Consider the following 19,296-nt stretch of genomic DNA (forward strand, 5'->3'; position numbering starts at 1 on the left):
TTCACACTATACCCCATAATGACAGCAAAAACAGACCCTTTACTCAGCTGGCTGGTGTGTTTATGGACATTCTCAACCAATCCCTATCCCAGTCTGCTGTTCCTATTTGCTTCAAGAGGGCCAGCATTGTTCCTGTTCCCAAGAAAGCTAAGGTAACTGAGCTAAACATCTATCACCCCGTAGCACTCTTCCGTCATCATGAAGTGCTTTGAGAGACTAGTCAAGGATCAGATCACCTCCACCCTACCTGACACCCTAAACCCACTCCAATTTGCTTACTAACCCAATAGGTCCACAGATGACGCAATCACACTGCACACTGCTGGACAAGAAGAATACCTATGTATATACATAATTCCTATGCTGTTCATCGATTACAGCTCAGCATTTAACACTATAGTACCCTCCAAACTGTGTCTCGACCCCGCCATGTGTAACTGGGTCCTGGACTTTCTGACGGGCCACCCCCAGGTGGTGAAGGTAGGAAACAACATCTCCACCCCGCTGATCCTCAACACTGGGGCCCCACAATGGTGCGTTCTCATCCCTCTCTTGTACTCCCTGTTCACCCATGACTGCATGACCATGCACGCCTCCAACTCAATCATCAAGTTTGCAGATGACACAACACTGATAGGCTTGATTACTAACAACGACGAGAAGGCCTACATGGGGGATTTGAGGGCCCTCGGAGTGTGGTGTCAGGAAAATAACCTCACACTCAACGTCAACAAAACAAAGGAGATGATCGTGGGCTGTTCAGGAAACAGCATAGGGAGCATCCACATTGACAGGACAGTAGTGGAGAAGGTGGAATGTTTTAAGTTCCTTGGCCTACACATTGCGGACAAACTGAAATGGTCCACCCACACAGACAGCGTGGTGAAGAAGGCGCAATAGCGCCTCTTCAACCTCAGAAATTTGGCTTGTCACCAAAAACACTCTCAAACTTTTACAGATGCACAATCGAGAGCATCCTGTTTATTCTGTATTACCTCCTGGTACAGCAACTGCTCCGCCCACAACCGTAAGGCTCTCCAGAGGGTAGTGAGGTCTGCACAATGAATCACTGGGGGCAAACTACCTGCTCTCCAGGACACCTACACCACCCGGTGTCACAGGAAGGCCAAAAATATCATCAAGGACAACAACCACCCGAGCCACTGCCTGCTAACCCTACTATCATCTAGATGTCAAGGTCAGTACAGGTGCATCAAAACTGGGACCTAGAGACAGAAGCTGTTTATCAATCACAAGGCCATCAGACTGTTAAACAGCCATCATTAACATTGAGCGGCTGCTGCCAACACACTGACTCAAATCTCTAGCCACTTTATAATAAAAAATTGTATGTAATAAATATCACTAGTCACTTTAAACAATACCGCTTTATATAATGTTTACCTACCCTACATTACTCATCTCATATGTATATACTGTCCTCTACCATCTACTGCATCTTGCCTATGCTGTTCGGCCATTGCTCATCCATTTCTGTTTATGTACATATTCATTCCTGCACGCGCGCATGCATGGTAGTTAAATTGTTAGATAACTTGTTAGATATTACTGCACGGTCAGAACTAGAAGCACAAGCATTTCGCTACACTCTCATTAACATCTGCTAACCATGTGTGTGACCAATACAATCTGATTTTATTTTGTACAAATGGTGGAAAAACAACCCAATTGTCATACTTGAGTAAAAGTAAAGATGCCTTAATAGAAAATAACTCAAGTAAAAGTGAAAATCACCAATAAAATACTACTTGAGTGAAAGTCTGACCTTTTTTAAATATGCTTATGTATCCAGAGTAAATGTAATTGCTAAAATATACATATGTATCAAAAGCAAAAGTATTTATCATGTCACATTCCTTATGTTAAGACAACCAGATGGCACGATTTTACAAACAAAACATTTATGTTTAGTGAGTCTGCAAGATAAGATGACTAGGTATGTTCTCTTGATGTGTGAGAATTTGACAATTTTCCTGTCCTGCTAAGCATTCGAAATGTAAGGAGTACTTTTGGTTGTCAGGGAAAATGGACTAAAAAGTATGTTATTTTCTTTAGGAATGTAGTAAAGTGAAAGTTGACAATTAAACGGGCCTATTTATATAATGAATATGAATTTGGAGGGCGGTGTGCGCAAAGCTGTCATCAAGACAAAGGGTGGCTTCTTTGAATAGTCTCAATGTACGATGTATAAAATAGTTTAAAAAATAAAGGAAAACCCTGGAATTAATAGGTGTGTCAACTTTTGACTGGTACTATATATATATTTGCAAAAGAATATATGCAGGATTGGGAAGTGATGCAGACAATTACATTGATGGATTCTACACGTTATCTGCAATATTAAAGCTGATCTACCCCCTAAAAAATATATATGAATAGAAAAGTGCAGATGCCCCCAAAAAATACTTAAGTAAAAATACTTCAAAGTACTAAAGTTCTTAACACCACTGCTCAGTACTTTGTTGAAGCACATTTGGCAGCGATTACAGCCTTGAGTCTTCTTGGGTATGACGCTATAACTTGGCACACCTGTATTTGGGGAGATTTTCCCCATTCTTCTCTGCAGAGCCTCTCAAGTTGTCAGGTTGAATGGGGAGCGTCGCTGCACAGCTATTTTCAGGTCTCTCCAGAGATGTTAGATCGGGTTAAAGTCCGGGCTTTTGCTGGACCACTCAAGGACATTCAGAGACTTGTCCCTAAGCCACTCTTGTGTTGTCTTGGCTGTGTGCTTAGAGTCGTTGTCCTATTTGAAGGTGAACCGTCACCCAAGTCTGCGGTCCTGAGCGCTCCGGAGCATGTTTCCATCAAGGATCTCTCTGTACTTTGCTCTGTTCATATTTCCCTTTTTTTATCCCCACAGCAGGATGCTACCACCGCCATGCTTCAAAGTTCAAAAGTGTTCGATCTTGGTTTCATCAGACGTCTGGCAACTCCAAAAAGGCCTGATTGGTGGAGTGCTGCAGAGATGGTTGTCCTTGTGGAAGGTTCTCTCATCTCCACATAGAAATTCTGGAGCTCTGTCAGTGACCATCGGGTTCTTTGTCACCTCCCTGACCAATGCCCTTCTGCCCCGATTACTCCGTGTGCCCGGCGGCCAGCTCTAGGAAGAGTCTTGACGGTTCCAAACTTCCTCCATTTATGAATGATGGAGGCCACTGTGTTCTTCGGGACCTTCAATGCTGCAGACATTTTTTTATACCCTTCCTCAAATCTGTGCCTCGACACAATCTTTTCTCTGAGCTCTACGGACAATTTGTTCAGTTTTTACTCTGACATGCACAGTCAACTGTGGGACCGTTTTTATATAGACAGATGTGTGCCTTTCCGAATCTTGTCCAATCAATTGAATATACCACAGATGGACTCCATTGAAGTTCTAGAAACATCTCAAGGATGATGAATTGAAATAGGATGCACCTGAGCTCAATTGAGTCTCATAGGGTCTGAATTACATACAGTGGGGCAAAAAATTATTTAGTCAGCCACCAATTGTGCAAGTTCTCCCACTTAAAAAGATGAGGCGTGTAATTTTCATCATAGGTACACTTAAACTATGACAGACAAAATGAGGGAAAAAAATCCAGAAAATCACATTGTAGGATTTTTTATGAATTTGGCGAGTGGCTCACCCAGCTCAATGTAACATCGATAGGCTTAGGCTACTTCTTGACACTCAAATGTTCTCTGTACCCATCATGAGGTTGCTACAACCTAGCATGTGAAATAGCCTATGAACGTTTACAACAGGGAATTTTGAGTAATCAAGGTGACAGTGAGTGACACATTAAGTACCACCTTGCACACTCTTGGCTGTATCTATCTGATATAGGGAGATCATTAGTCCAACAGTTGCAAATGTGAATTTCTATTGGGCAAATTCTGATATTTGTATCTCCGTTCGATTTGCTTCCATTTAAGAAAAGTTTTTCAATAGAATCGATGGAATGAATACACCCCTGGTCACACGCAAATACAGTTCACTTTCAGCTGTCTGTGACCAGGTGAAAAAAACCTTTCCAAGCCAAATATTCATATTATGACTCCTGTAACCGCTACACACAACCTGCATTGTCACATCATGGTATGAAAGATGGCTGCCATTTTATTGGCTCTCAACCAACTGTGCTATTTTGTTAGTTTTTTAAAAATTGTCTGTAGCTTATTTTGTACATAATGTTGCTGCTACCGTCTCTTATGATCAAAAAGAGCTTCTGGACATCAGAACAGCGATTACTCACCTCAAATTGGACAATGAATTTTCTTTCATGAGTCTGATGGGAAGGATATACTCCAAACACCCGAACAGGCCTTCATCCCCATAATTCACTGGAGAAAGAAAGAGATTTTGCGGAACGAGATCTGGGTGCCTTCTGAGGATTAGGTGACGAGTGGCTAATCTGCCTTTGCCATCCGTACTTTTAGCTAACGTTCAATTACTGGAAAATAAATGGGACGAACTGAAAGCACGTGCAGTTGAAGTTGGAAGTTTACATACACCTTAGCCAAATACATTTAAACTAAATTTTTTACAATTCCTGACATTTAATCCAAGTAATAATTCCCTCTCTTGGGTCAGTTAGACTCACGGCTTTATTTTAAGAATGTGAAATGTCAGAATAATAGAAGTGATTTATTTCAGCTTTTATTTCTTTCATCGCATTCCCAATGGGTCAGAAGTTTACATACACTCAATTTAGTATTTGGTAGCATACCCTTTAAATTGTTTAACTTGGGTCAAATGTTTCAGGTAGCCTTCCACAAACTTCCCACAATAAGTTGGGTGAATTTTGGCCCATTCCTCCTGACAGAGCTGGTGTAACTGAGTCAAGTTTGTTGGCCTCGTTGCTCGCGCATGCTTTTTCAGTTCTGCCCACAAATGTTCTATAGGATGAGGTCAGGGCTTTGTGATGGCTTCTCCAATAACTTGACTTTGTTGTCCCTAAGCCATTTTGCCACAACTTTGGAAGTATGCTTGGGGTCATTGTCCATTTGGAAGATCCATTTGCGACCAAGCTTTACCTTCCTGGCTGGTGTCTTGAGATGTTGCCTCAATATATCCACATAATTTTCCTACCTCATGAAGGCATCTATTTTGTGAAGTGCACCAGTCCCTCCTGCAGCAAAGCACCCCCACAACATGATGCTGCCACCTCTGTGCTTCACGGTTGGGTTGGTGTTCTTCGGCTTGCAAGCCTCCACCTTTTTCCTCCAAACATAACAATGGTCATTATGGTCAAACAGTTATATTTTTGTTTCATCAGACCAGAGGACATTTCTAAAGAAGGTACAGTCTTTGTCCCCATATGCAGTTGCAAACCGTGGTCTGGCTTTTTTATGGCGATTTTGGAGCAGTGGCTTCTTCCTTGCTGAGCGGCCTTTCTTTCAGGCGACTTACAGTGGGACTCCGTTTAAAAAAAAAAAAAAAATCAATACAGGACTCGTTTTGCACTGTGGATATACCCTGATACTTTTGAGCTACAGTGGATATTCCTTTCCAGAATCTTCACATGGTCCTTTGCTGTTGTTATGGGATTGATTTGCACTTTTCACACCAAAGTACGTTCATCTCTAGGAGACAGAACGCGTCTCCTTCCTGAGCGATATGACGGCTGCGTGGTCCCATGGTGTTAATACTTGCGTACTATTGTTTGTATAAATGAATGTGTTCCCTTCAGGTGTTTGAAAATTGCTCTCAAGAATGAACCAGCCTAGTGGGGGTGTAGAGGTTTTTTTTTCCTGCAGTCTTGACTGATTTCTTTTCATTTTCCCATGATGTCAAGCAAAGAGACACTGAGTTTGAAGGTAGGCCTTGAAATACATCCACAGGTACACCTCCAAATGACTCAAATGATGCTTATCTTGACTTGGAAGAGTTCCAATGGTGGATAGCCATAGCCAGCTAGCTAACAACATAGCATCCCTCTCTGTTTGAGCCAGGTGTTTGTGTAGGCTAAACTAGGTAGCTGCATTCTCTAGCAAAATGAAAGATACAACCAAATAAAGCTAGTTCTATCGCTTATCCTTCATTTTGTGGAAATTCACTACTGTTCAACTATTGTCTCTTTTGAGTCAACTATTTCCCACATTTTATGCACTGCAGTGCTAGATAGCTGTAGCTTTTGCTTTCAGTATTAGATTCATTCTCTGACCTTTTGATTGGGAGGACAACATGTCAGTTCATGCTGCAAGAGCTCTGATAGGTTGGAAGACGTCCTCCGGAAGTTGTCATAATTACTGTGTAAAACCATTGAAGGGGGTGAGAACCTTGAGCCTTTTGTATTGAAGTCAATGTTCCCAGAGGAGGACAGAAGCTGACTGTCCTCCGGCTACACCAGGGTGCTACCCTACAGAGTGCCCCTGAGGCTATTGTAGACCTTCACTGCAAAACATTGTGTTTTAATCATTTGGTGACATTTAAATATATTTGGTGTAGTTTTATCTAAAGTATAATTTAATGTTTCAACATTTATCCTCTGAGTAGCCTCCACTGGCACACACACAAACTAGTCTCTCCCTTTCTCTTTCACACACGCACAGCTTTAAGTGCTGTTAAAGAAGCCTCAGTCTAAATGAGTGTGACTTTTTTTTTAAAGGACAGGCTCTATGTATACAGTGAACAAAGAGCTTTTTAACTTGTCTAACAATGTTACGAAAACACTGTAACCATCTGTACTGTTCAGATAACTTTGCACAAGTAGGCCTACACACTCTTCCTCCCACACCCTCTTTCTCTTACTCCCACTCTCACACACAATCATACACACCCCACTCTTGCATATGCAACCTACCTTTGAAGTATCTCTTCGAGTAGCCTATTCCTTTTCAGTTTTTCCTGTGCCATCCAAATTTGTGCATAGCCTAGTCAGTGGTCAAGTTCAGATTGCTTGCTAGGTAGGTAACATGACTAGCTGGCTAAACATTGTGTGTTTTCTAACTAGTAAATACCGACTCACAAGTAGTTTAAAACAGTGTGCGACATGCACACGAATCCGGTAGGAAGATAAAAACCAGCTACGGTAATATTGGGCATGACATAATGGTTTTGGCTGGAAGCACACAGCCTTCATCAGTGTAAAGGCACAAGCATTAACTGTAGCTGTGTTTTGGTGTTGTGTTCTGCACTTAAAAGGGTCTGTCAAACACATGGACTTCAACGTTTCTGTGCGGTGAAGAAATAGTGACTCGATTATCCGCAGACTTTTTTTACAGTTAAATGTGTTAACTCTGACTTAACTTTGACAGCCCTATTGTTTTCACATTGAGAGCTCTAAATCCATCAGAGAACATCACAGCAAGATGACACTGTTATTGCTGCAATTACTATACTCTCCTATTTCATAATACCGTGTTGAAAGCGGAACACCGAGGTTCACAGCCAGAGGAAATGTATCCTTTGTCTGAATAGGCCAGAAAATGTGACGTATCGCTCCCTATGCAGATTGTCTTACCTTCTTCATAACGACTTCGACACATCCCGGGATATTCGCTAATACCGATATTGAACACAAGTGATGCTTTTTTTCATGCCCCTGTAATCCGAAGGTTAACGAGACTAACAATTACAGTGGGGCAAAAAGTATTTAGTCAGCCACCAATTGTGCAAGTTCTCCCACTTAAAAAGATGAGAGGCCTGTAATTTTCATCATTCTTCAACTATGACAGACAAAATGAACAGAAAAAATCCAGAAAATCACATTGTAGGATTTTTAATGAATTTATTTGCAAATTATGGTGGACAATAAGTATTTGGTCACCTACAAACAAGCAAGATTTCTGGCTCCAACAGACCTGTAACTTCTTCTTTAAGAGGCTCCTCTGTCCTCCACTCGTTACCTGTATTAGTGGCACCTGTTTGAACTTGTTATCAGTATAAAAGACACCTGTCCACAGCCTCAAACAGTCACACTCCAAACTCCACTATGGCCAAGACCAAAGAGCTGTCAAAGGACACCAGAAACAAAATTGTAGACCTGCACCAGGCTGGGAAGACTGAATCTGCAATAGGTAAGCAGCTTGGTTTGAAGAAATCAACTGTGGGAGCAATTATTAGGAAATGCAAGACATACAAGACCACTGATAATCTCCCTCGATCTGGGGCTCCACGCAAGATCTCACCCCGTGGGGTCAAAATGATTACAAGAACGCTGAGCAAAAATCCAGAAGAAGATTGGGAGAATGTCATCTAGTCAGATGAAACCAAAATATAACTTTTTGGTAAAAACTCAACTCGTCGTGTTTGGAGGACAAAGAATGCTGAGTTGCATCCAAAGAACACCATACCTACTGTGAAGCATGGGGGTGGAAACATCATGCTTTGGGGCTGTTTTTCTGCAAAGGGACCGGTACGACTGATCCGTGTAAAGGAAAGAATGAATAGGGCCATGTATCGTGAGATTTTGAGTGAAAACCTCCTTCCATCAGCAAGGGCATTGAAGATGAAACGTGGCTGGGTCTTTCAGCATGACAATGATCCCAAACACACTGCCCGGGCAACGAAGGAGTGGCTTCGTAAGAAGCATTTCAAGGTCCTGGGGTGGCCTAGCCAGTCTCCAGATCTCAACCCCATAGAAAATCTTTGGAGGGAGTTGAAAGTCTGTGTTGCTCAGCAACAGCCCCAAAACATCACTGCTCTAGAGGAGATCTGCATGGAGGAATGGGACAAAATACCAGCAACAGTGTGTGAAAACCTTGTGAAGACTGACGGAAAACGTTTGACATCTGTCATTGCCAACAAAGGGTATATAACAAAGTATTGAAAAACTTTTGTTATTGACCAAATACTTATTTTCCACCATAATTTGCAAATAAATTCATTAAAAATCCTACAATGTGATTTTCTGGGGGGGAAAGTCTCATTTTGTCTGTCATAGTTGAAGTGTACCTATGATGAAAATTACAGGCCTCATCTTTTTTAAGTGGGAGAACATGCACAATTGGTGGCTGACTAAATACTTTTTTGCCCCACTGTACATGTAAATTTTCATAGGGAATGCTAGCTAAATTATAACCGGTGCTAACTATTTGACAAACTATTTTCAGGACAGACATCCCAACTCTTAAGTTTTAACTCAAAAAAGCTACTCACAAATATTAGACCGCAAGGTTCTTGGTGCGGGGGGGGGTTCTCTGCTGTTACGAAAAGAAGCGTGGTCAAGAAGCTAACCACTTAGCTAGATAACATGCTACTAAATTAGCAAACAAAATTAAAACTGCAGGACTTTTTAGCACAGTTAACTTAATAGTTATAAGCTGCCAAACATTTAGTTGTAGATTCCATACTGTAACTAGATCATGTGACAGGTGCTGCACAACAATGAATGTTTCACAAGGCTCCGGTCTCTTGTGGATATGTGCTTGTAAACAAAAATCATGGGACTATACTACCGGTAAGCTTCATAATGAAAATTGTGACTGACGAAATGTAGAACGTGATCTGCTTTATCTCCTAAAGTATTGCAGAAGTTGACTGCAGATATTTACATAAAAAGTAGCTACAAATTAACTTTTTTTATATAAAGAAATAGTTTCTGTTCACGGTATTAGAAAAACCATCCCGTGGTTATTTCCAAATACCCCGGTGTATGGTGTGTGTGTATATATACGGTATACCACCCAAGCCTAGTGTCAGATTTCACGGCATGTGAAGCAGGACTACCAGAGGTTTAACCGAGTACACAGCAATTGATGTTACAACGTCTGTAAACACGTCAGCCGAAATCGGTCCAGAACCGCTCAAAGTCCCCTAAATAGCGGACTTCACATTTTTGTTATTAATGTTGAACAGATGTGATTTGTTTTATGTAATTGACCAATCACATCATTCTGGTTGATAGGTACATGTATACACAGTATTGAGTAGTGTCAGTTTCAAATGACTGTGTGGGTTTGTTGGCGGCCTGCAGGCATGACATCAATGGAAACTATGTTCCTGGACGGCTTTGGTCTGCTCTGTGGCCGAGGAGAGGACTGCTTTCTGGACTCTCCCTTCCCTTCCTTTCCCTATGCTCGGCTGTGCAGGTCCTGCCCCTCCCCCTCCCTTCCTGTCATTCTGCCTGTCAGTGGAATCAGTCACCGGCAGAGACTCATCCCCTGGCAACAGCAGTCCGATTAGCTGCCTTTATCCTGTCAACCAGAGAAAGTGGGCCAAACCGAGATATGTTAGGGATTAAGAGTGAACCAGGGTTGTTGAAAGAGAATTTTGTCAGAAGACAATCGGAGGAGAGCGAGAGGGAGAGTTACCATTACCTCACAGAGGCTCATGTGCAGCAGCAACAGGTGTGTGGGCAGCAGAAAGCCCAGTGGAGCAGAGGTGAGCCGGCCAGCCTGCATTATCTCTGCTGTGCCAGGCCTGCTACTACAGCAGCACCTGCAGTCTTTTACAGCTCACAGTACAGGACAGTGTCAGGGAAAGGAATATAGCACGAATCACACTGCATGCCCAGCACTGCAAAGGGACAGACCGGGCAGCACAGCCCAGGGCAGAGTCTAAGTCTGCACAGCAAGGCACAACCCGCTTCATGTACAGCATAGGTCCTCTGCTCCTCTGCACAGAGCCAGACAGGAGTTGATCCCTACCTTAAAGTGCCTAATTTACATTCCTCAGCAGGAGCAAGTATAATGACCTGTGGAGTTCTGTGTGTGTGTGCTAGGGTTGCAAAACTACCAGTATCAGTTACCAGATTTTTCTTTATACTTAAAAAAAACATTGTAATACTATTTGTCCATAGGGCTTGGCGATATAGCCTAAAAATCATATCTTGATTTTTCTTTTAACCTTTTATGGGTGGTTCACGTACATACAGTGGGGAGAACAAGTATTTGATACACTGCCGATTTTGCAGGTTTTCCTACTTACAAAGCATGTAGAGGTCTGTAATTTTTATCACAGGTACACTTCAACTGTGAGACGGAATCTAAAACAAAAATCCAGAAAATCACATTGTATGATTTTTAAGTAATTAATTTGCATTTTATTGCATGACATACGTATTTGATACATCAGAAAAGCAGAGCTTAATATTTGGTACAAAAACCATTGTTTGCAATTACAGAGATCATACGTTTCCTGTAGTTCTTGACCAGGTTTGCGCACACTGCAGCAGGGATTTTGGCCCACTCATCCATACAGACATTCTCCAGATCCTTCAGGTTTCGGGGATGTCGCTGGGCAAAACGGACTTTCAACTGCTTCTTACGGAGCCACTCCTTAGTTGCCCTGGCTGTGTGTTTCGGGTCGTTGTCATGCTGGAAGTCCCAGCCACGACCCATCTTCAATGCTCTTACTGAGGGAAGGAGGTTGTTTGGCCAAGATCTTGCGATACATGGTCCCATCCATCCTCTCCTCAATACGGTGCAGTCGTCCTGTCCCCTTTGCAGAAAAGCATCCCCAAAGAATGATGTTTCCACCTCCATGTTTCACGGTCGGGATGGTGTTCGTGGGGTTGAACTCATTCTTCTTCTTCCTCCAAACATGGCGAGTGGAGTTTAGACCAAAAAGCTCTATTTTTGTCTCATCAGACCACATGACCGTCTCCCATTCCTCCTCTGGATCATCCAGATGGTCATTGGCAAACTTCAGACGGGCCTGGACATGCGCTGGCTTGAGCAGGGGGACCTTGCGTACGCTGCAGGATTTTAATCCATGACGGCGTAGTGTGTTACTAATGGTTTTCTTTGAGACTGTGGTCCTAGCTTTCTTCAGATCCTTGACCAGGTCCTGCCGTGTAGTTCTGGGCTGATCCCCCACCTTCCTCATGATCATTGATGCCCCACGAGGTGAGATCTTGCATGGAGCCCCAGACCGAGGGTGATTGACCGTCATCAAGAACTTCTTCCATTTTCTAATAATTGCGCCAACAGTTGTTGCCTTCTCACCAAGCTGCTTGCCTATTGTCCTGTAGCCCATCCCAGTCTTGTGCAGGTCTACAATTTTATCCCCGATGTCCTTACACCCTCTCTGGTCTTGGCCATAGTGGAGAGGTTGGAGTCTGTTTGATTGAGTGTGTGGACAGGTGTCTTTTATACAGGTAACGAGTTCAAACAGGTGCAGTGAATACAGGTAATGAGTGGAGAACAGGAGGGATTCTTAAAGAAAAACTAACAGGTCTGTGAGAGCTGGAATTCTTACTGGTTGGTAGGTGATCAAATACTTTTCATGCAATACAATGCTAATTAATTACTTCAAAATCATACAATGTGATATTCTGGATTTTTGTTTTAGATTCCGTCTCTCACAGTTGAAGTGTACCTATGATACAAATTACAGACCTCTACATGCTTTGTAAGTGGGAAACACTGCCGATTTTGCAGTTTATCAAATACTTGTACTCCCCACTGTATGTCTTAATTTAAAATAAAATGTTTTAAATTATTATTATTTGTTCTTTTTTTGTTGTATTTTACCCCCCTTTTCTCCCCAATTTCATGATATCCAATTACGATCTTGTCTCATCGCTGCAACTCCCCAACAGGCTCGGGAGAGGCGAAGATTGACTCATGCATCCTCCTAAACATGACCTGCCAAACCATGCTTCTTAACACCGTCCGCTTAACCCGGAAGCCAGTTGCACCAATGTGTCTGAGGAAATATTGTTCAACTGACGATGAAGTCAGCCTACAAGCGCCCAGTTGACCACAAGGAGTCGCTAGAGTGTGATGAGCCAAGTAAAGCCCCCCGGCAAAACCCTCTTATCACCCAGACGACGCTCGGCCAATTGTGTACCGCCCTATGGGATTCCCGGGTCTGTTGTGACAGCCTGGGATTGATCGCAGGTCTCTCGTGACTCCTCAAGCACTGCGATGCAGTGCCTTAGACCACTGCACCACACGGGAGGCCCCTACGTCTTGATTAAAGAAAAAACATCTCTAAATAAGCTTTGTTGTACAATTAAAGGTGAAATACGCCGAATTTCAAACAGTCAGCAATAATCTAATGAATTCAGGGCTTGTGAAATTATACCTAGGCTAAATATAATCCTCCCACAACCATAAGACCCACTAATAATTGTTTCAAATTTAACCAGAACCTTGCATAATGCACATTCACTAATACTTCTTGTAGCCGGAATTATAGAAAAGGTCTCGTAAACAATCTTTCAAACACTAGCCCATGTGCTAGTGAATAGCCAGCTAATCTTTACTTCCAACTTGATCTATTTGCTAGGTAACAAGTTAGAACAGTTGAATTGTTATGAACCCACCCTTCTGTCTGTCTCCAACTGTTTGAACAGCACGCTAGCCAGTCCACTTTGTTCAGATGTTGAAATCAAGTGGCCTACTTTTATTTCTCAGAATGAGAACGAGTTGCCAATTCCTTTTGTGTTTTATGCTTATTGCACATTTATCAAACAGACTAGACAGATAGTATAAGTCTTAAGCTAAAGTGCTGATAGCGGTAGTTAAATGCCGCGCGACAAACTGAGCATTACTTTTCCAGAATCAATGTTCATTAATACTTCTGTTTCAGTTGTCCGCGCTGCGTTCAATTTGAGAGGAGTTGAAACATAAAAAGGGCATTTTTCGACATTTTTACATCCGTATTACAGTAAAATGTCTCAATGTGCTTCTGTGTCCATATCAAATCCAATAACGACTTAACTTCTTGTCAGAGAGGAAGAAATGATCTCTCGTGTGTGTGTGTGTGTGTGTGTGTGTGTGTGTGTGTGTGTGTGTGTGTGTGTGTGTGTGTGTGTGTGTGTGTGTGTGTGTGTGTGTGTGTGTGTGTGTGTGTGTGTGTGTGTGTGTGTGTGTGTGTGTGTGTGTGTGTGTGTGTGTGTGTGTGTGAATAACATGCACATAGCACAGAAGGGGACTAGACCAAAAGGACATGAGAAGAAGCGGACATAAACGCTCATAAAAACACAAAATACCTTGATTCTTGCAATACAGGTAATGACGTGCTAAAACATACATATACATACATTTGAATGAATCAAATAAATCGAAAATTTGCCCAGCCCTAATTGTCCATGAGTTTCTTGTGGAAAGACTGGTTCAAGAGAAAATAGCCTTCTGAAAAAAAGCATCTAATCAATAATGACATCTTACAACTATTTTTACACCTGCCACCAGTTCAACCCCAATACATTTACAACAGACATATTGACTTAGTAAAATAAATAAACATTTGTAAAATAAGGATGTAACGATACACATTGTTCCCGATTCAAATGTTTAAGATAAGACTGCATAGGTTCGCAGACCCCAAACCGATCCAAATGTAGCATGCATCGGTCAGAAAATCTATTAAAATGTAACGAATCACAGATTCACTCAAATGTTTTGCTCATATTTTCTATTCCTTCTCAAAATACCTCATACTTTGTGTCAAATCAAAGTTTATTTGTCACGTGCGCCGAATACAACAGTGAAATGCTTACTTACAGGCTTTGACAACTGATGTGTCCTCCTCCAGTGTCGAACTAAGCATCTAATTTTGCTTGGATAAAAACCCTAGTTAATATCAGAAGCCAAGTCAAACTGTGCACTGTGCCCAGCTTTGCGTACTGACCAAAGAAATCAAAAGTTCTACTATATATGAATTGGCTATGTCATAGCTAATTTGTAAACAAGAAATATTGTTACAATACTAGTTAACACTTAATCTGCAAAAATGACAAATCAAGTAGTGGGTGATTTCAGAACCAAAGTGGGGGGGGACAAAAAACAGGCTACATTGGGGTTATGGTATGGACAGGCAAAAGTTACGGACAACGAACACAGTTGCATTTTATCGGTGGCAATTTGAATGCACAGAGATACCGTGGTGAGAGCCTGAGGTCCTTTGTCGTACCGTTCATCTGCCGCCGTCATAGGTTTCAGCATGATAATGCATGGCCCCATGTCGCAAGGATCTGTACACTATTCCTGGAAGCTGATAATGTCCTATTTCTTCCATGGCCTGCATACTCATCAGACATGTTGACCATGTTTGGGATGCTCTGAATCGACGTGTATGACAGTGCGTTCCAGTTCAAACAGCCATTGAAGAGGCGTGGGACCACATTCCACAGGCCACAATCAACAGCCTGAACAACTCAACGTGACAGAGATGTCACGCTGCATGAATGGTGGTCACATTAGAAATTTACTGAAATTGAAATCCATAGATTAGGGACTGATGAATTTATTTCCATTGGCTGGTTTCCTTTACATGAACTGTAACTCAGTAAAATCTTTAAAATTGCTGCATGTTGTTTGTTTTGTAAGTCTTGAAAGAGAAAGATGCACAAGAATAAATTATATTCCAGGCTGATACCCTCATAACATCAATGTTATTCCTTAAATTTATGGGTTATATTTAGGATAATGTTTTACAGATTTTGTCATTTTATATTTCATTTTCAAAACTTCATATTTAATTATTTTATCTCTCCTACATGTGAACTTAGTCTTTGGATGTTTCCAAAATTCTAGTAGATTACTGGTACATTTCTGAAGTTCCGAGTTACATTCCCTCCTTTTGCAACCCTAATGTGTACATTCTCTTGGCAATTCTTTGCCAAAATGTTACAGCTTCAGTACACTAACAAATACAGGATATAATATAACTCAAAACACGCACAAGCATATACAGTGCATTCGGAAAGTATTCAGACGCCTTGAGTTTTCCCACAATTTGTTACATTTCAGCCTTATTGTAAAATGTCTTAAATATTTTTTTCCCTTATCAATCTACACACAATACCCCATGACAAAGCGAAAACAGGTTTTTAGAAAATGTTTCACATTTATTAAAAATAAAGAACACACACCTTATTTACATAAGTATTCAGACCATTTGCTATGAGACTTGAAATTGAGATCAGGTGTATCTTGTTTCCATTCATCATCCTTGAGATGTTTCTACAACTTGTTTGGAGTCCACCTGTGGTAAATTCAATTTATTGGACATTATTTGGAAAGGCACACACCTGTCTATATAAGATCCTACATTTGACAGTGCATGTCAGAGCAAAAACCAAGCCATGAGGTTGAAGGAATTTTCCGTAGAGCTCCGAGACAGGTTTGTGTTTTTGGCACAGATCTGGGGATGGTTGCCAAAAAATGTCTGCAGCATTGAAGATCCCCAAGAACACAGTGGCCTCATCATTCTTAAATGGAAGAAAATGTGGAACCACCAAGACTCTTCCTAGAGCTGGCCGCCTACCAAAGCAATCTGGGGAGAAGGGCCTTGGTCGGGGAGGTGACCAAGAACCTGATGGTCACTCTGACAGAGCTCCAGAGTTCCTCTGTGGAGATGAGAGAACCTTCCAGAAGGACAAGCATCTCTGCAGCACTCCACCAATCAGGCCTTTATGGTGGATTATTCCTGACGGAAGCCACTCCGTAAAAGGCACATGACAGCCCGCTTGGAGTTTGACGAAAGCCACTCAGACCTTGAGAAACAAGATTTTCTGGTCTGATGAAACCAAGATTGAACTCTTTGGCCTGAATGCCAAGCGTCACGTCTGGAGGAAACCTGGCACCATCCCTACTGTGAAGCATGCGGGTGGCATCATCATGGTGTGGGGATGTTTTACAGTGGCAGGGACTGGGAGACCACCGGTAGTCATGATCGAGGGAAAGATTAACAGAGCAAAGTACAGAGATCCTTAAAGAACCTGCTCCAGAGCGCTCGGGCCTGCAGACTGGGGCGAAGGTTCACCTTCCAACAGGACAACAACCCTAAGCACTCAGCCAAGACAACGCAGGAGTGGCTTCGGGACAGGTCTCTGAATGTCCTTGAGTGGCCCAGCCGGTGCCTGGACTTCAACCCGATCTAACATCTCTGGAGATACCTGAAAATAGTTGTCCAGTGCCCCTCCCCTATCCAACCTGACAGAGCTTGAGAGGATCTGCAGAGAAGAATGGGAGAAACTCCCCAAATACAGGTGTGCTGAGCTTGTGATGTCATACCCAAGAAGATTCCGGCTGTAATCGCTGCCAAAGGTGCTTCAGTAAAGCACTGAGTAAAGGGTCCGAATACTTTTGTAAATATTATATTTAATTTATTTTGTTTCATAAATTTGCAAAAATCTCTAGACCTGTTTTTGCTTTGTCATTATGGGGTATTGTGTGTAGATTGAGGAAAAAACAATTTTATCAATTTTAGAATAAGGCTCTAACGTAACAATGTGGAAAAAGTTGAGGGGTCTGAATCGTTTCTGAATGCACTGTACCCGACTGCCTCTGTCTTTTCATGTTGTAATTATCTGATGTCCTCTATCTTTTTCTCTTTGTGTGCTGTAGGTACCGAGGCATCCTGGTCCTCCCTACACGGCTCATGACATCACAAAGGGACACCCTAACTTGGCGGGCACACCGCCAGGGCATGCCCACTCACCGGCGCTCTCTCAGGTATCAGTACCCACAGCTTCCCCATATCGCTACCCTAAGGGCTGGGAGGCAAGCGGAGGGGTGAGTCTCTGCCGCCATCCTCTCTGCGTATGACCTTTTGGTCTGTCTGTCCGTTTTTATTTTTGTCTCTCGCTCTCTATCTCTCATTCTTTCTCCTCCTGTTGTTCTGTAACATCTTTATCAAAATGCCTGTTGCTGCATGCTTTGTTTGCATACATTTCTTAATTAATTAAATGCACAGTGGCCTGTTGATTGGTCAAATAGTGTGTTTGTATTTCTGTATGTCCTGTGTGCTGCCTGTCAATAAATAGTCCAAGAGAAGGACATTTGTTTTAATGATAGAGTTCCACAGGACATCAGCAACTTCTAAACTGCTGCGGCGCATTCTCTCTGCTCTCCATAAGAGCCTGCTAAAGGGTTAATGTATTAGTCACTGGTACAGCAAGTAAATTACATTGCTGCTCCTGGGATTTGCTAGTTTCTCCTACTTGAAGTGCACGCACACACAAACAAAAAAAACACTTATTGTCGATTCCAGAATGAGTCAACCTTTGCATAAAGTGTGTGTGTGTGTGTGATGAAAGGGTTCCCATATCCCACTGTGTTCAGCTGCTCTTTCTGGCCTATTAATAGTGTCTGCAGCCGGTGGCACAACTTGAATTATCCCAGCTATATAGCCACACCACGGCTCTTTGTAAAGCATCTGTGTGACGTCACACACACTCAAGAAGGCTCAACCAATCACCCAACGGATTATGTCGAGACTCATAAATATTCATGACATTTTTATTTCTCACATGCGCCGAATACAACATGTGTAGACCATAGCGTGAGATGCTTACCTACGAGCCCTTAACCCATAATGCAGTTAAGAAAAATTATGTTTTATAAATAAAGGGGAAAGAAGTAGCACAGTAAAATAACAGTAACGAGGCTATATTTACAGGGGGTACCAGTTCTGAGTCAATGTGCGGGGGTACAGGTTAGTCGAGGTAATTTGTACATGTAGGTAGGGGGAAAGTGACTATGCATAGATGATAAACAGCGAGTAGCAACAGCATTTAAAAAATACAAATAAATTTAAAGGGAGGAGCGGGAGGTCAATGCAAATAGTCTGTTAAGCTGTTAAGGAGCCTTTTGGACCTAGACTTGGTGCTCTGGGTGGGTAATAGGCTTTGTTGTGCCCTCTTCATGACTGTCTTGGTGTGTTTGGACCATGATCGTTTGTTGGTGTTGTGGACACCAAGGAACTTGAAGCTCTCGACCTGCTCCACTACAGCCCTGTCGATGAGAATGAAGGCGTGCTCGGCCCTCCTTTTCCTGTAGTCCACGACCATCTCCTTTGTCTTGATCATGTTGAGGGAGAGGTTGTTGTCCTGGCACCACACTGCCAGCTCTCTGACCTCCTCCCTATAGGCTTTCTCGTCGTCGTTGTTGGTGATCAGGCCTTTCACCGTTGTGTAGTCGGCAAACTTAATGATGGTGTTGGAGTCTTGCTTGGCCATAGAGTATAATATATAATAATATACAGTCATGGGTGAACAGGGAGTTCAGGAGGGGGCCCCTGAGGCCCCCCTGTGTTGTGGATCAGCCTGGTAAATGTGTCCAGGATCCAGTTGCAGAGGGAGGTGTATTTGTTCCAGGGTTCTTTGCTTAGTGATGGGCTTTGAGAGCAGTTGAACGCTGAGCTATAGTCGATCAGCGGAGCAAACTTGTTAGCAGCTAGCTAGTGCTAGTTGGAATGGCCATTACTGTAGCTAGTTTACCAGCTTGCTGCTGAAGTTGTACTGCACCGAAGTATGTATTTGACTCTGATAGACTGGCACTTTTGGCTCGGTACTTTGTAACATTTGGCCAACGCGATAACGTCGCAACTAGAGTAGTCAGCTGCTACAGAACTCGTTTAACTAAACACGGCCAAACATTCTTATCATGAAA

At 42.4% G+C, this 19,296-nt stretch overlaps 1 protein-coding gene across 11 annotated transcripts in view; it reads left to right on the forward strand.

The window, feature by feature from the left end:
* The window catches only part of LOC124031388 (eukaryotic translation initiation factor 4 gamma 3-like), an 82,844-nt gene that overhangs the window by 39,836 nt on the left and 23,712 nt on the right, over window positions 1-19,296 (forward strand). For 10 of the 11 annotated variants that reach the window (XM_046342553.1, XM_046342554.1, XM_046342557.1 and 7 more), the window contains exon 3: window positions 17,251-17,418. In XM_046342553.1, the coding sequence (XP_046198509.1) occupies window positions 17,251-17,418 (168 nt within the window). The remainder of the gene's footprint in view (window positions 1-17,250; window positions 17,419-19,296) is intronic. The other variant, XM_046342563.1, reaches the window with a different exon arrangement.

The sequence above is a fragment of the Oncorhynchus gorbuscha genome, linkage group LG03, assembly GCF_021184085.1.
Source record: "Oncorhynchus gorbuscha isolate QuinsamMale2020 ecotype Even-year linkage group LG03, OgorEven_v1.0, whole genome shotgun sequence".
Taxonomy (NCBI): Eukaryota; Metazoa; Chordata; class Actinopteri; order Salmoniformes; family Salmonidae; genus Oncorhynchus; species Oncorhynchus gorbuscha.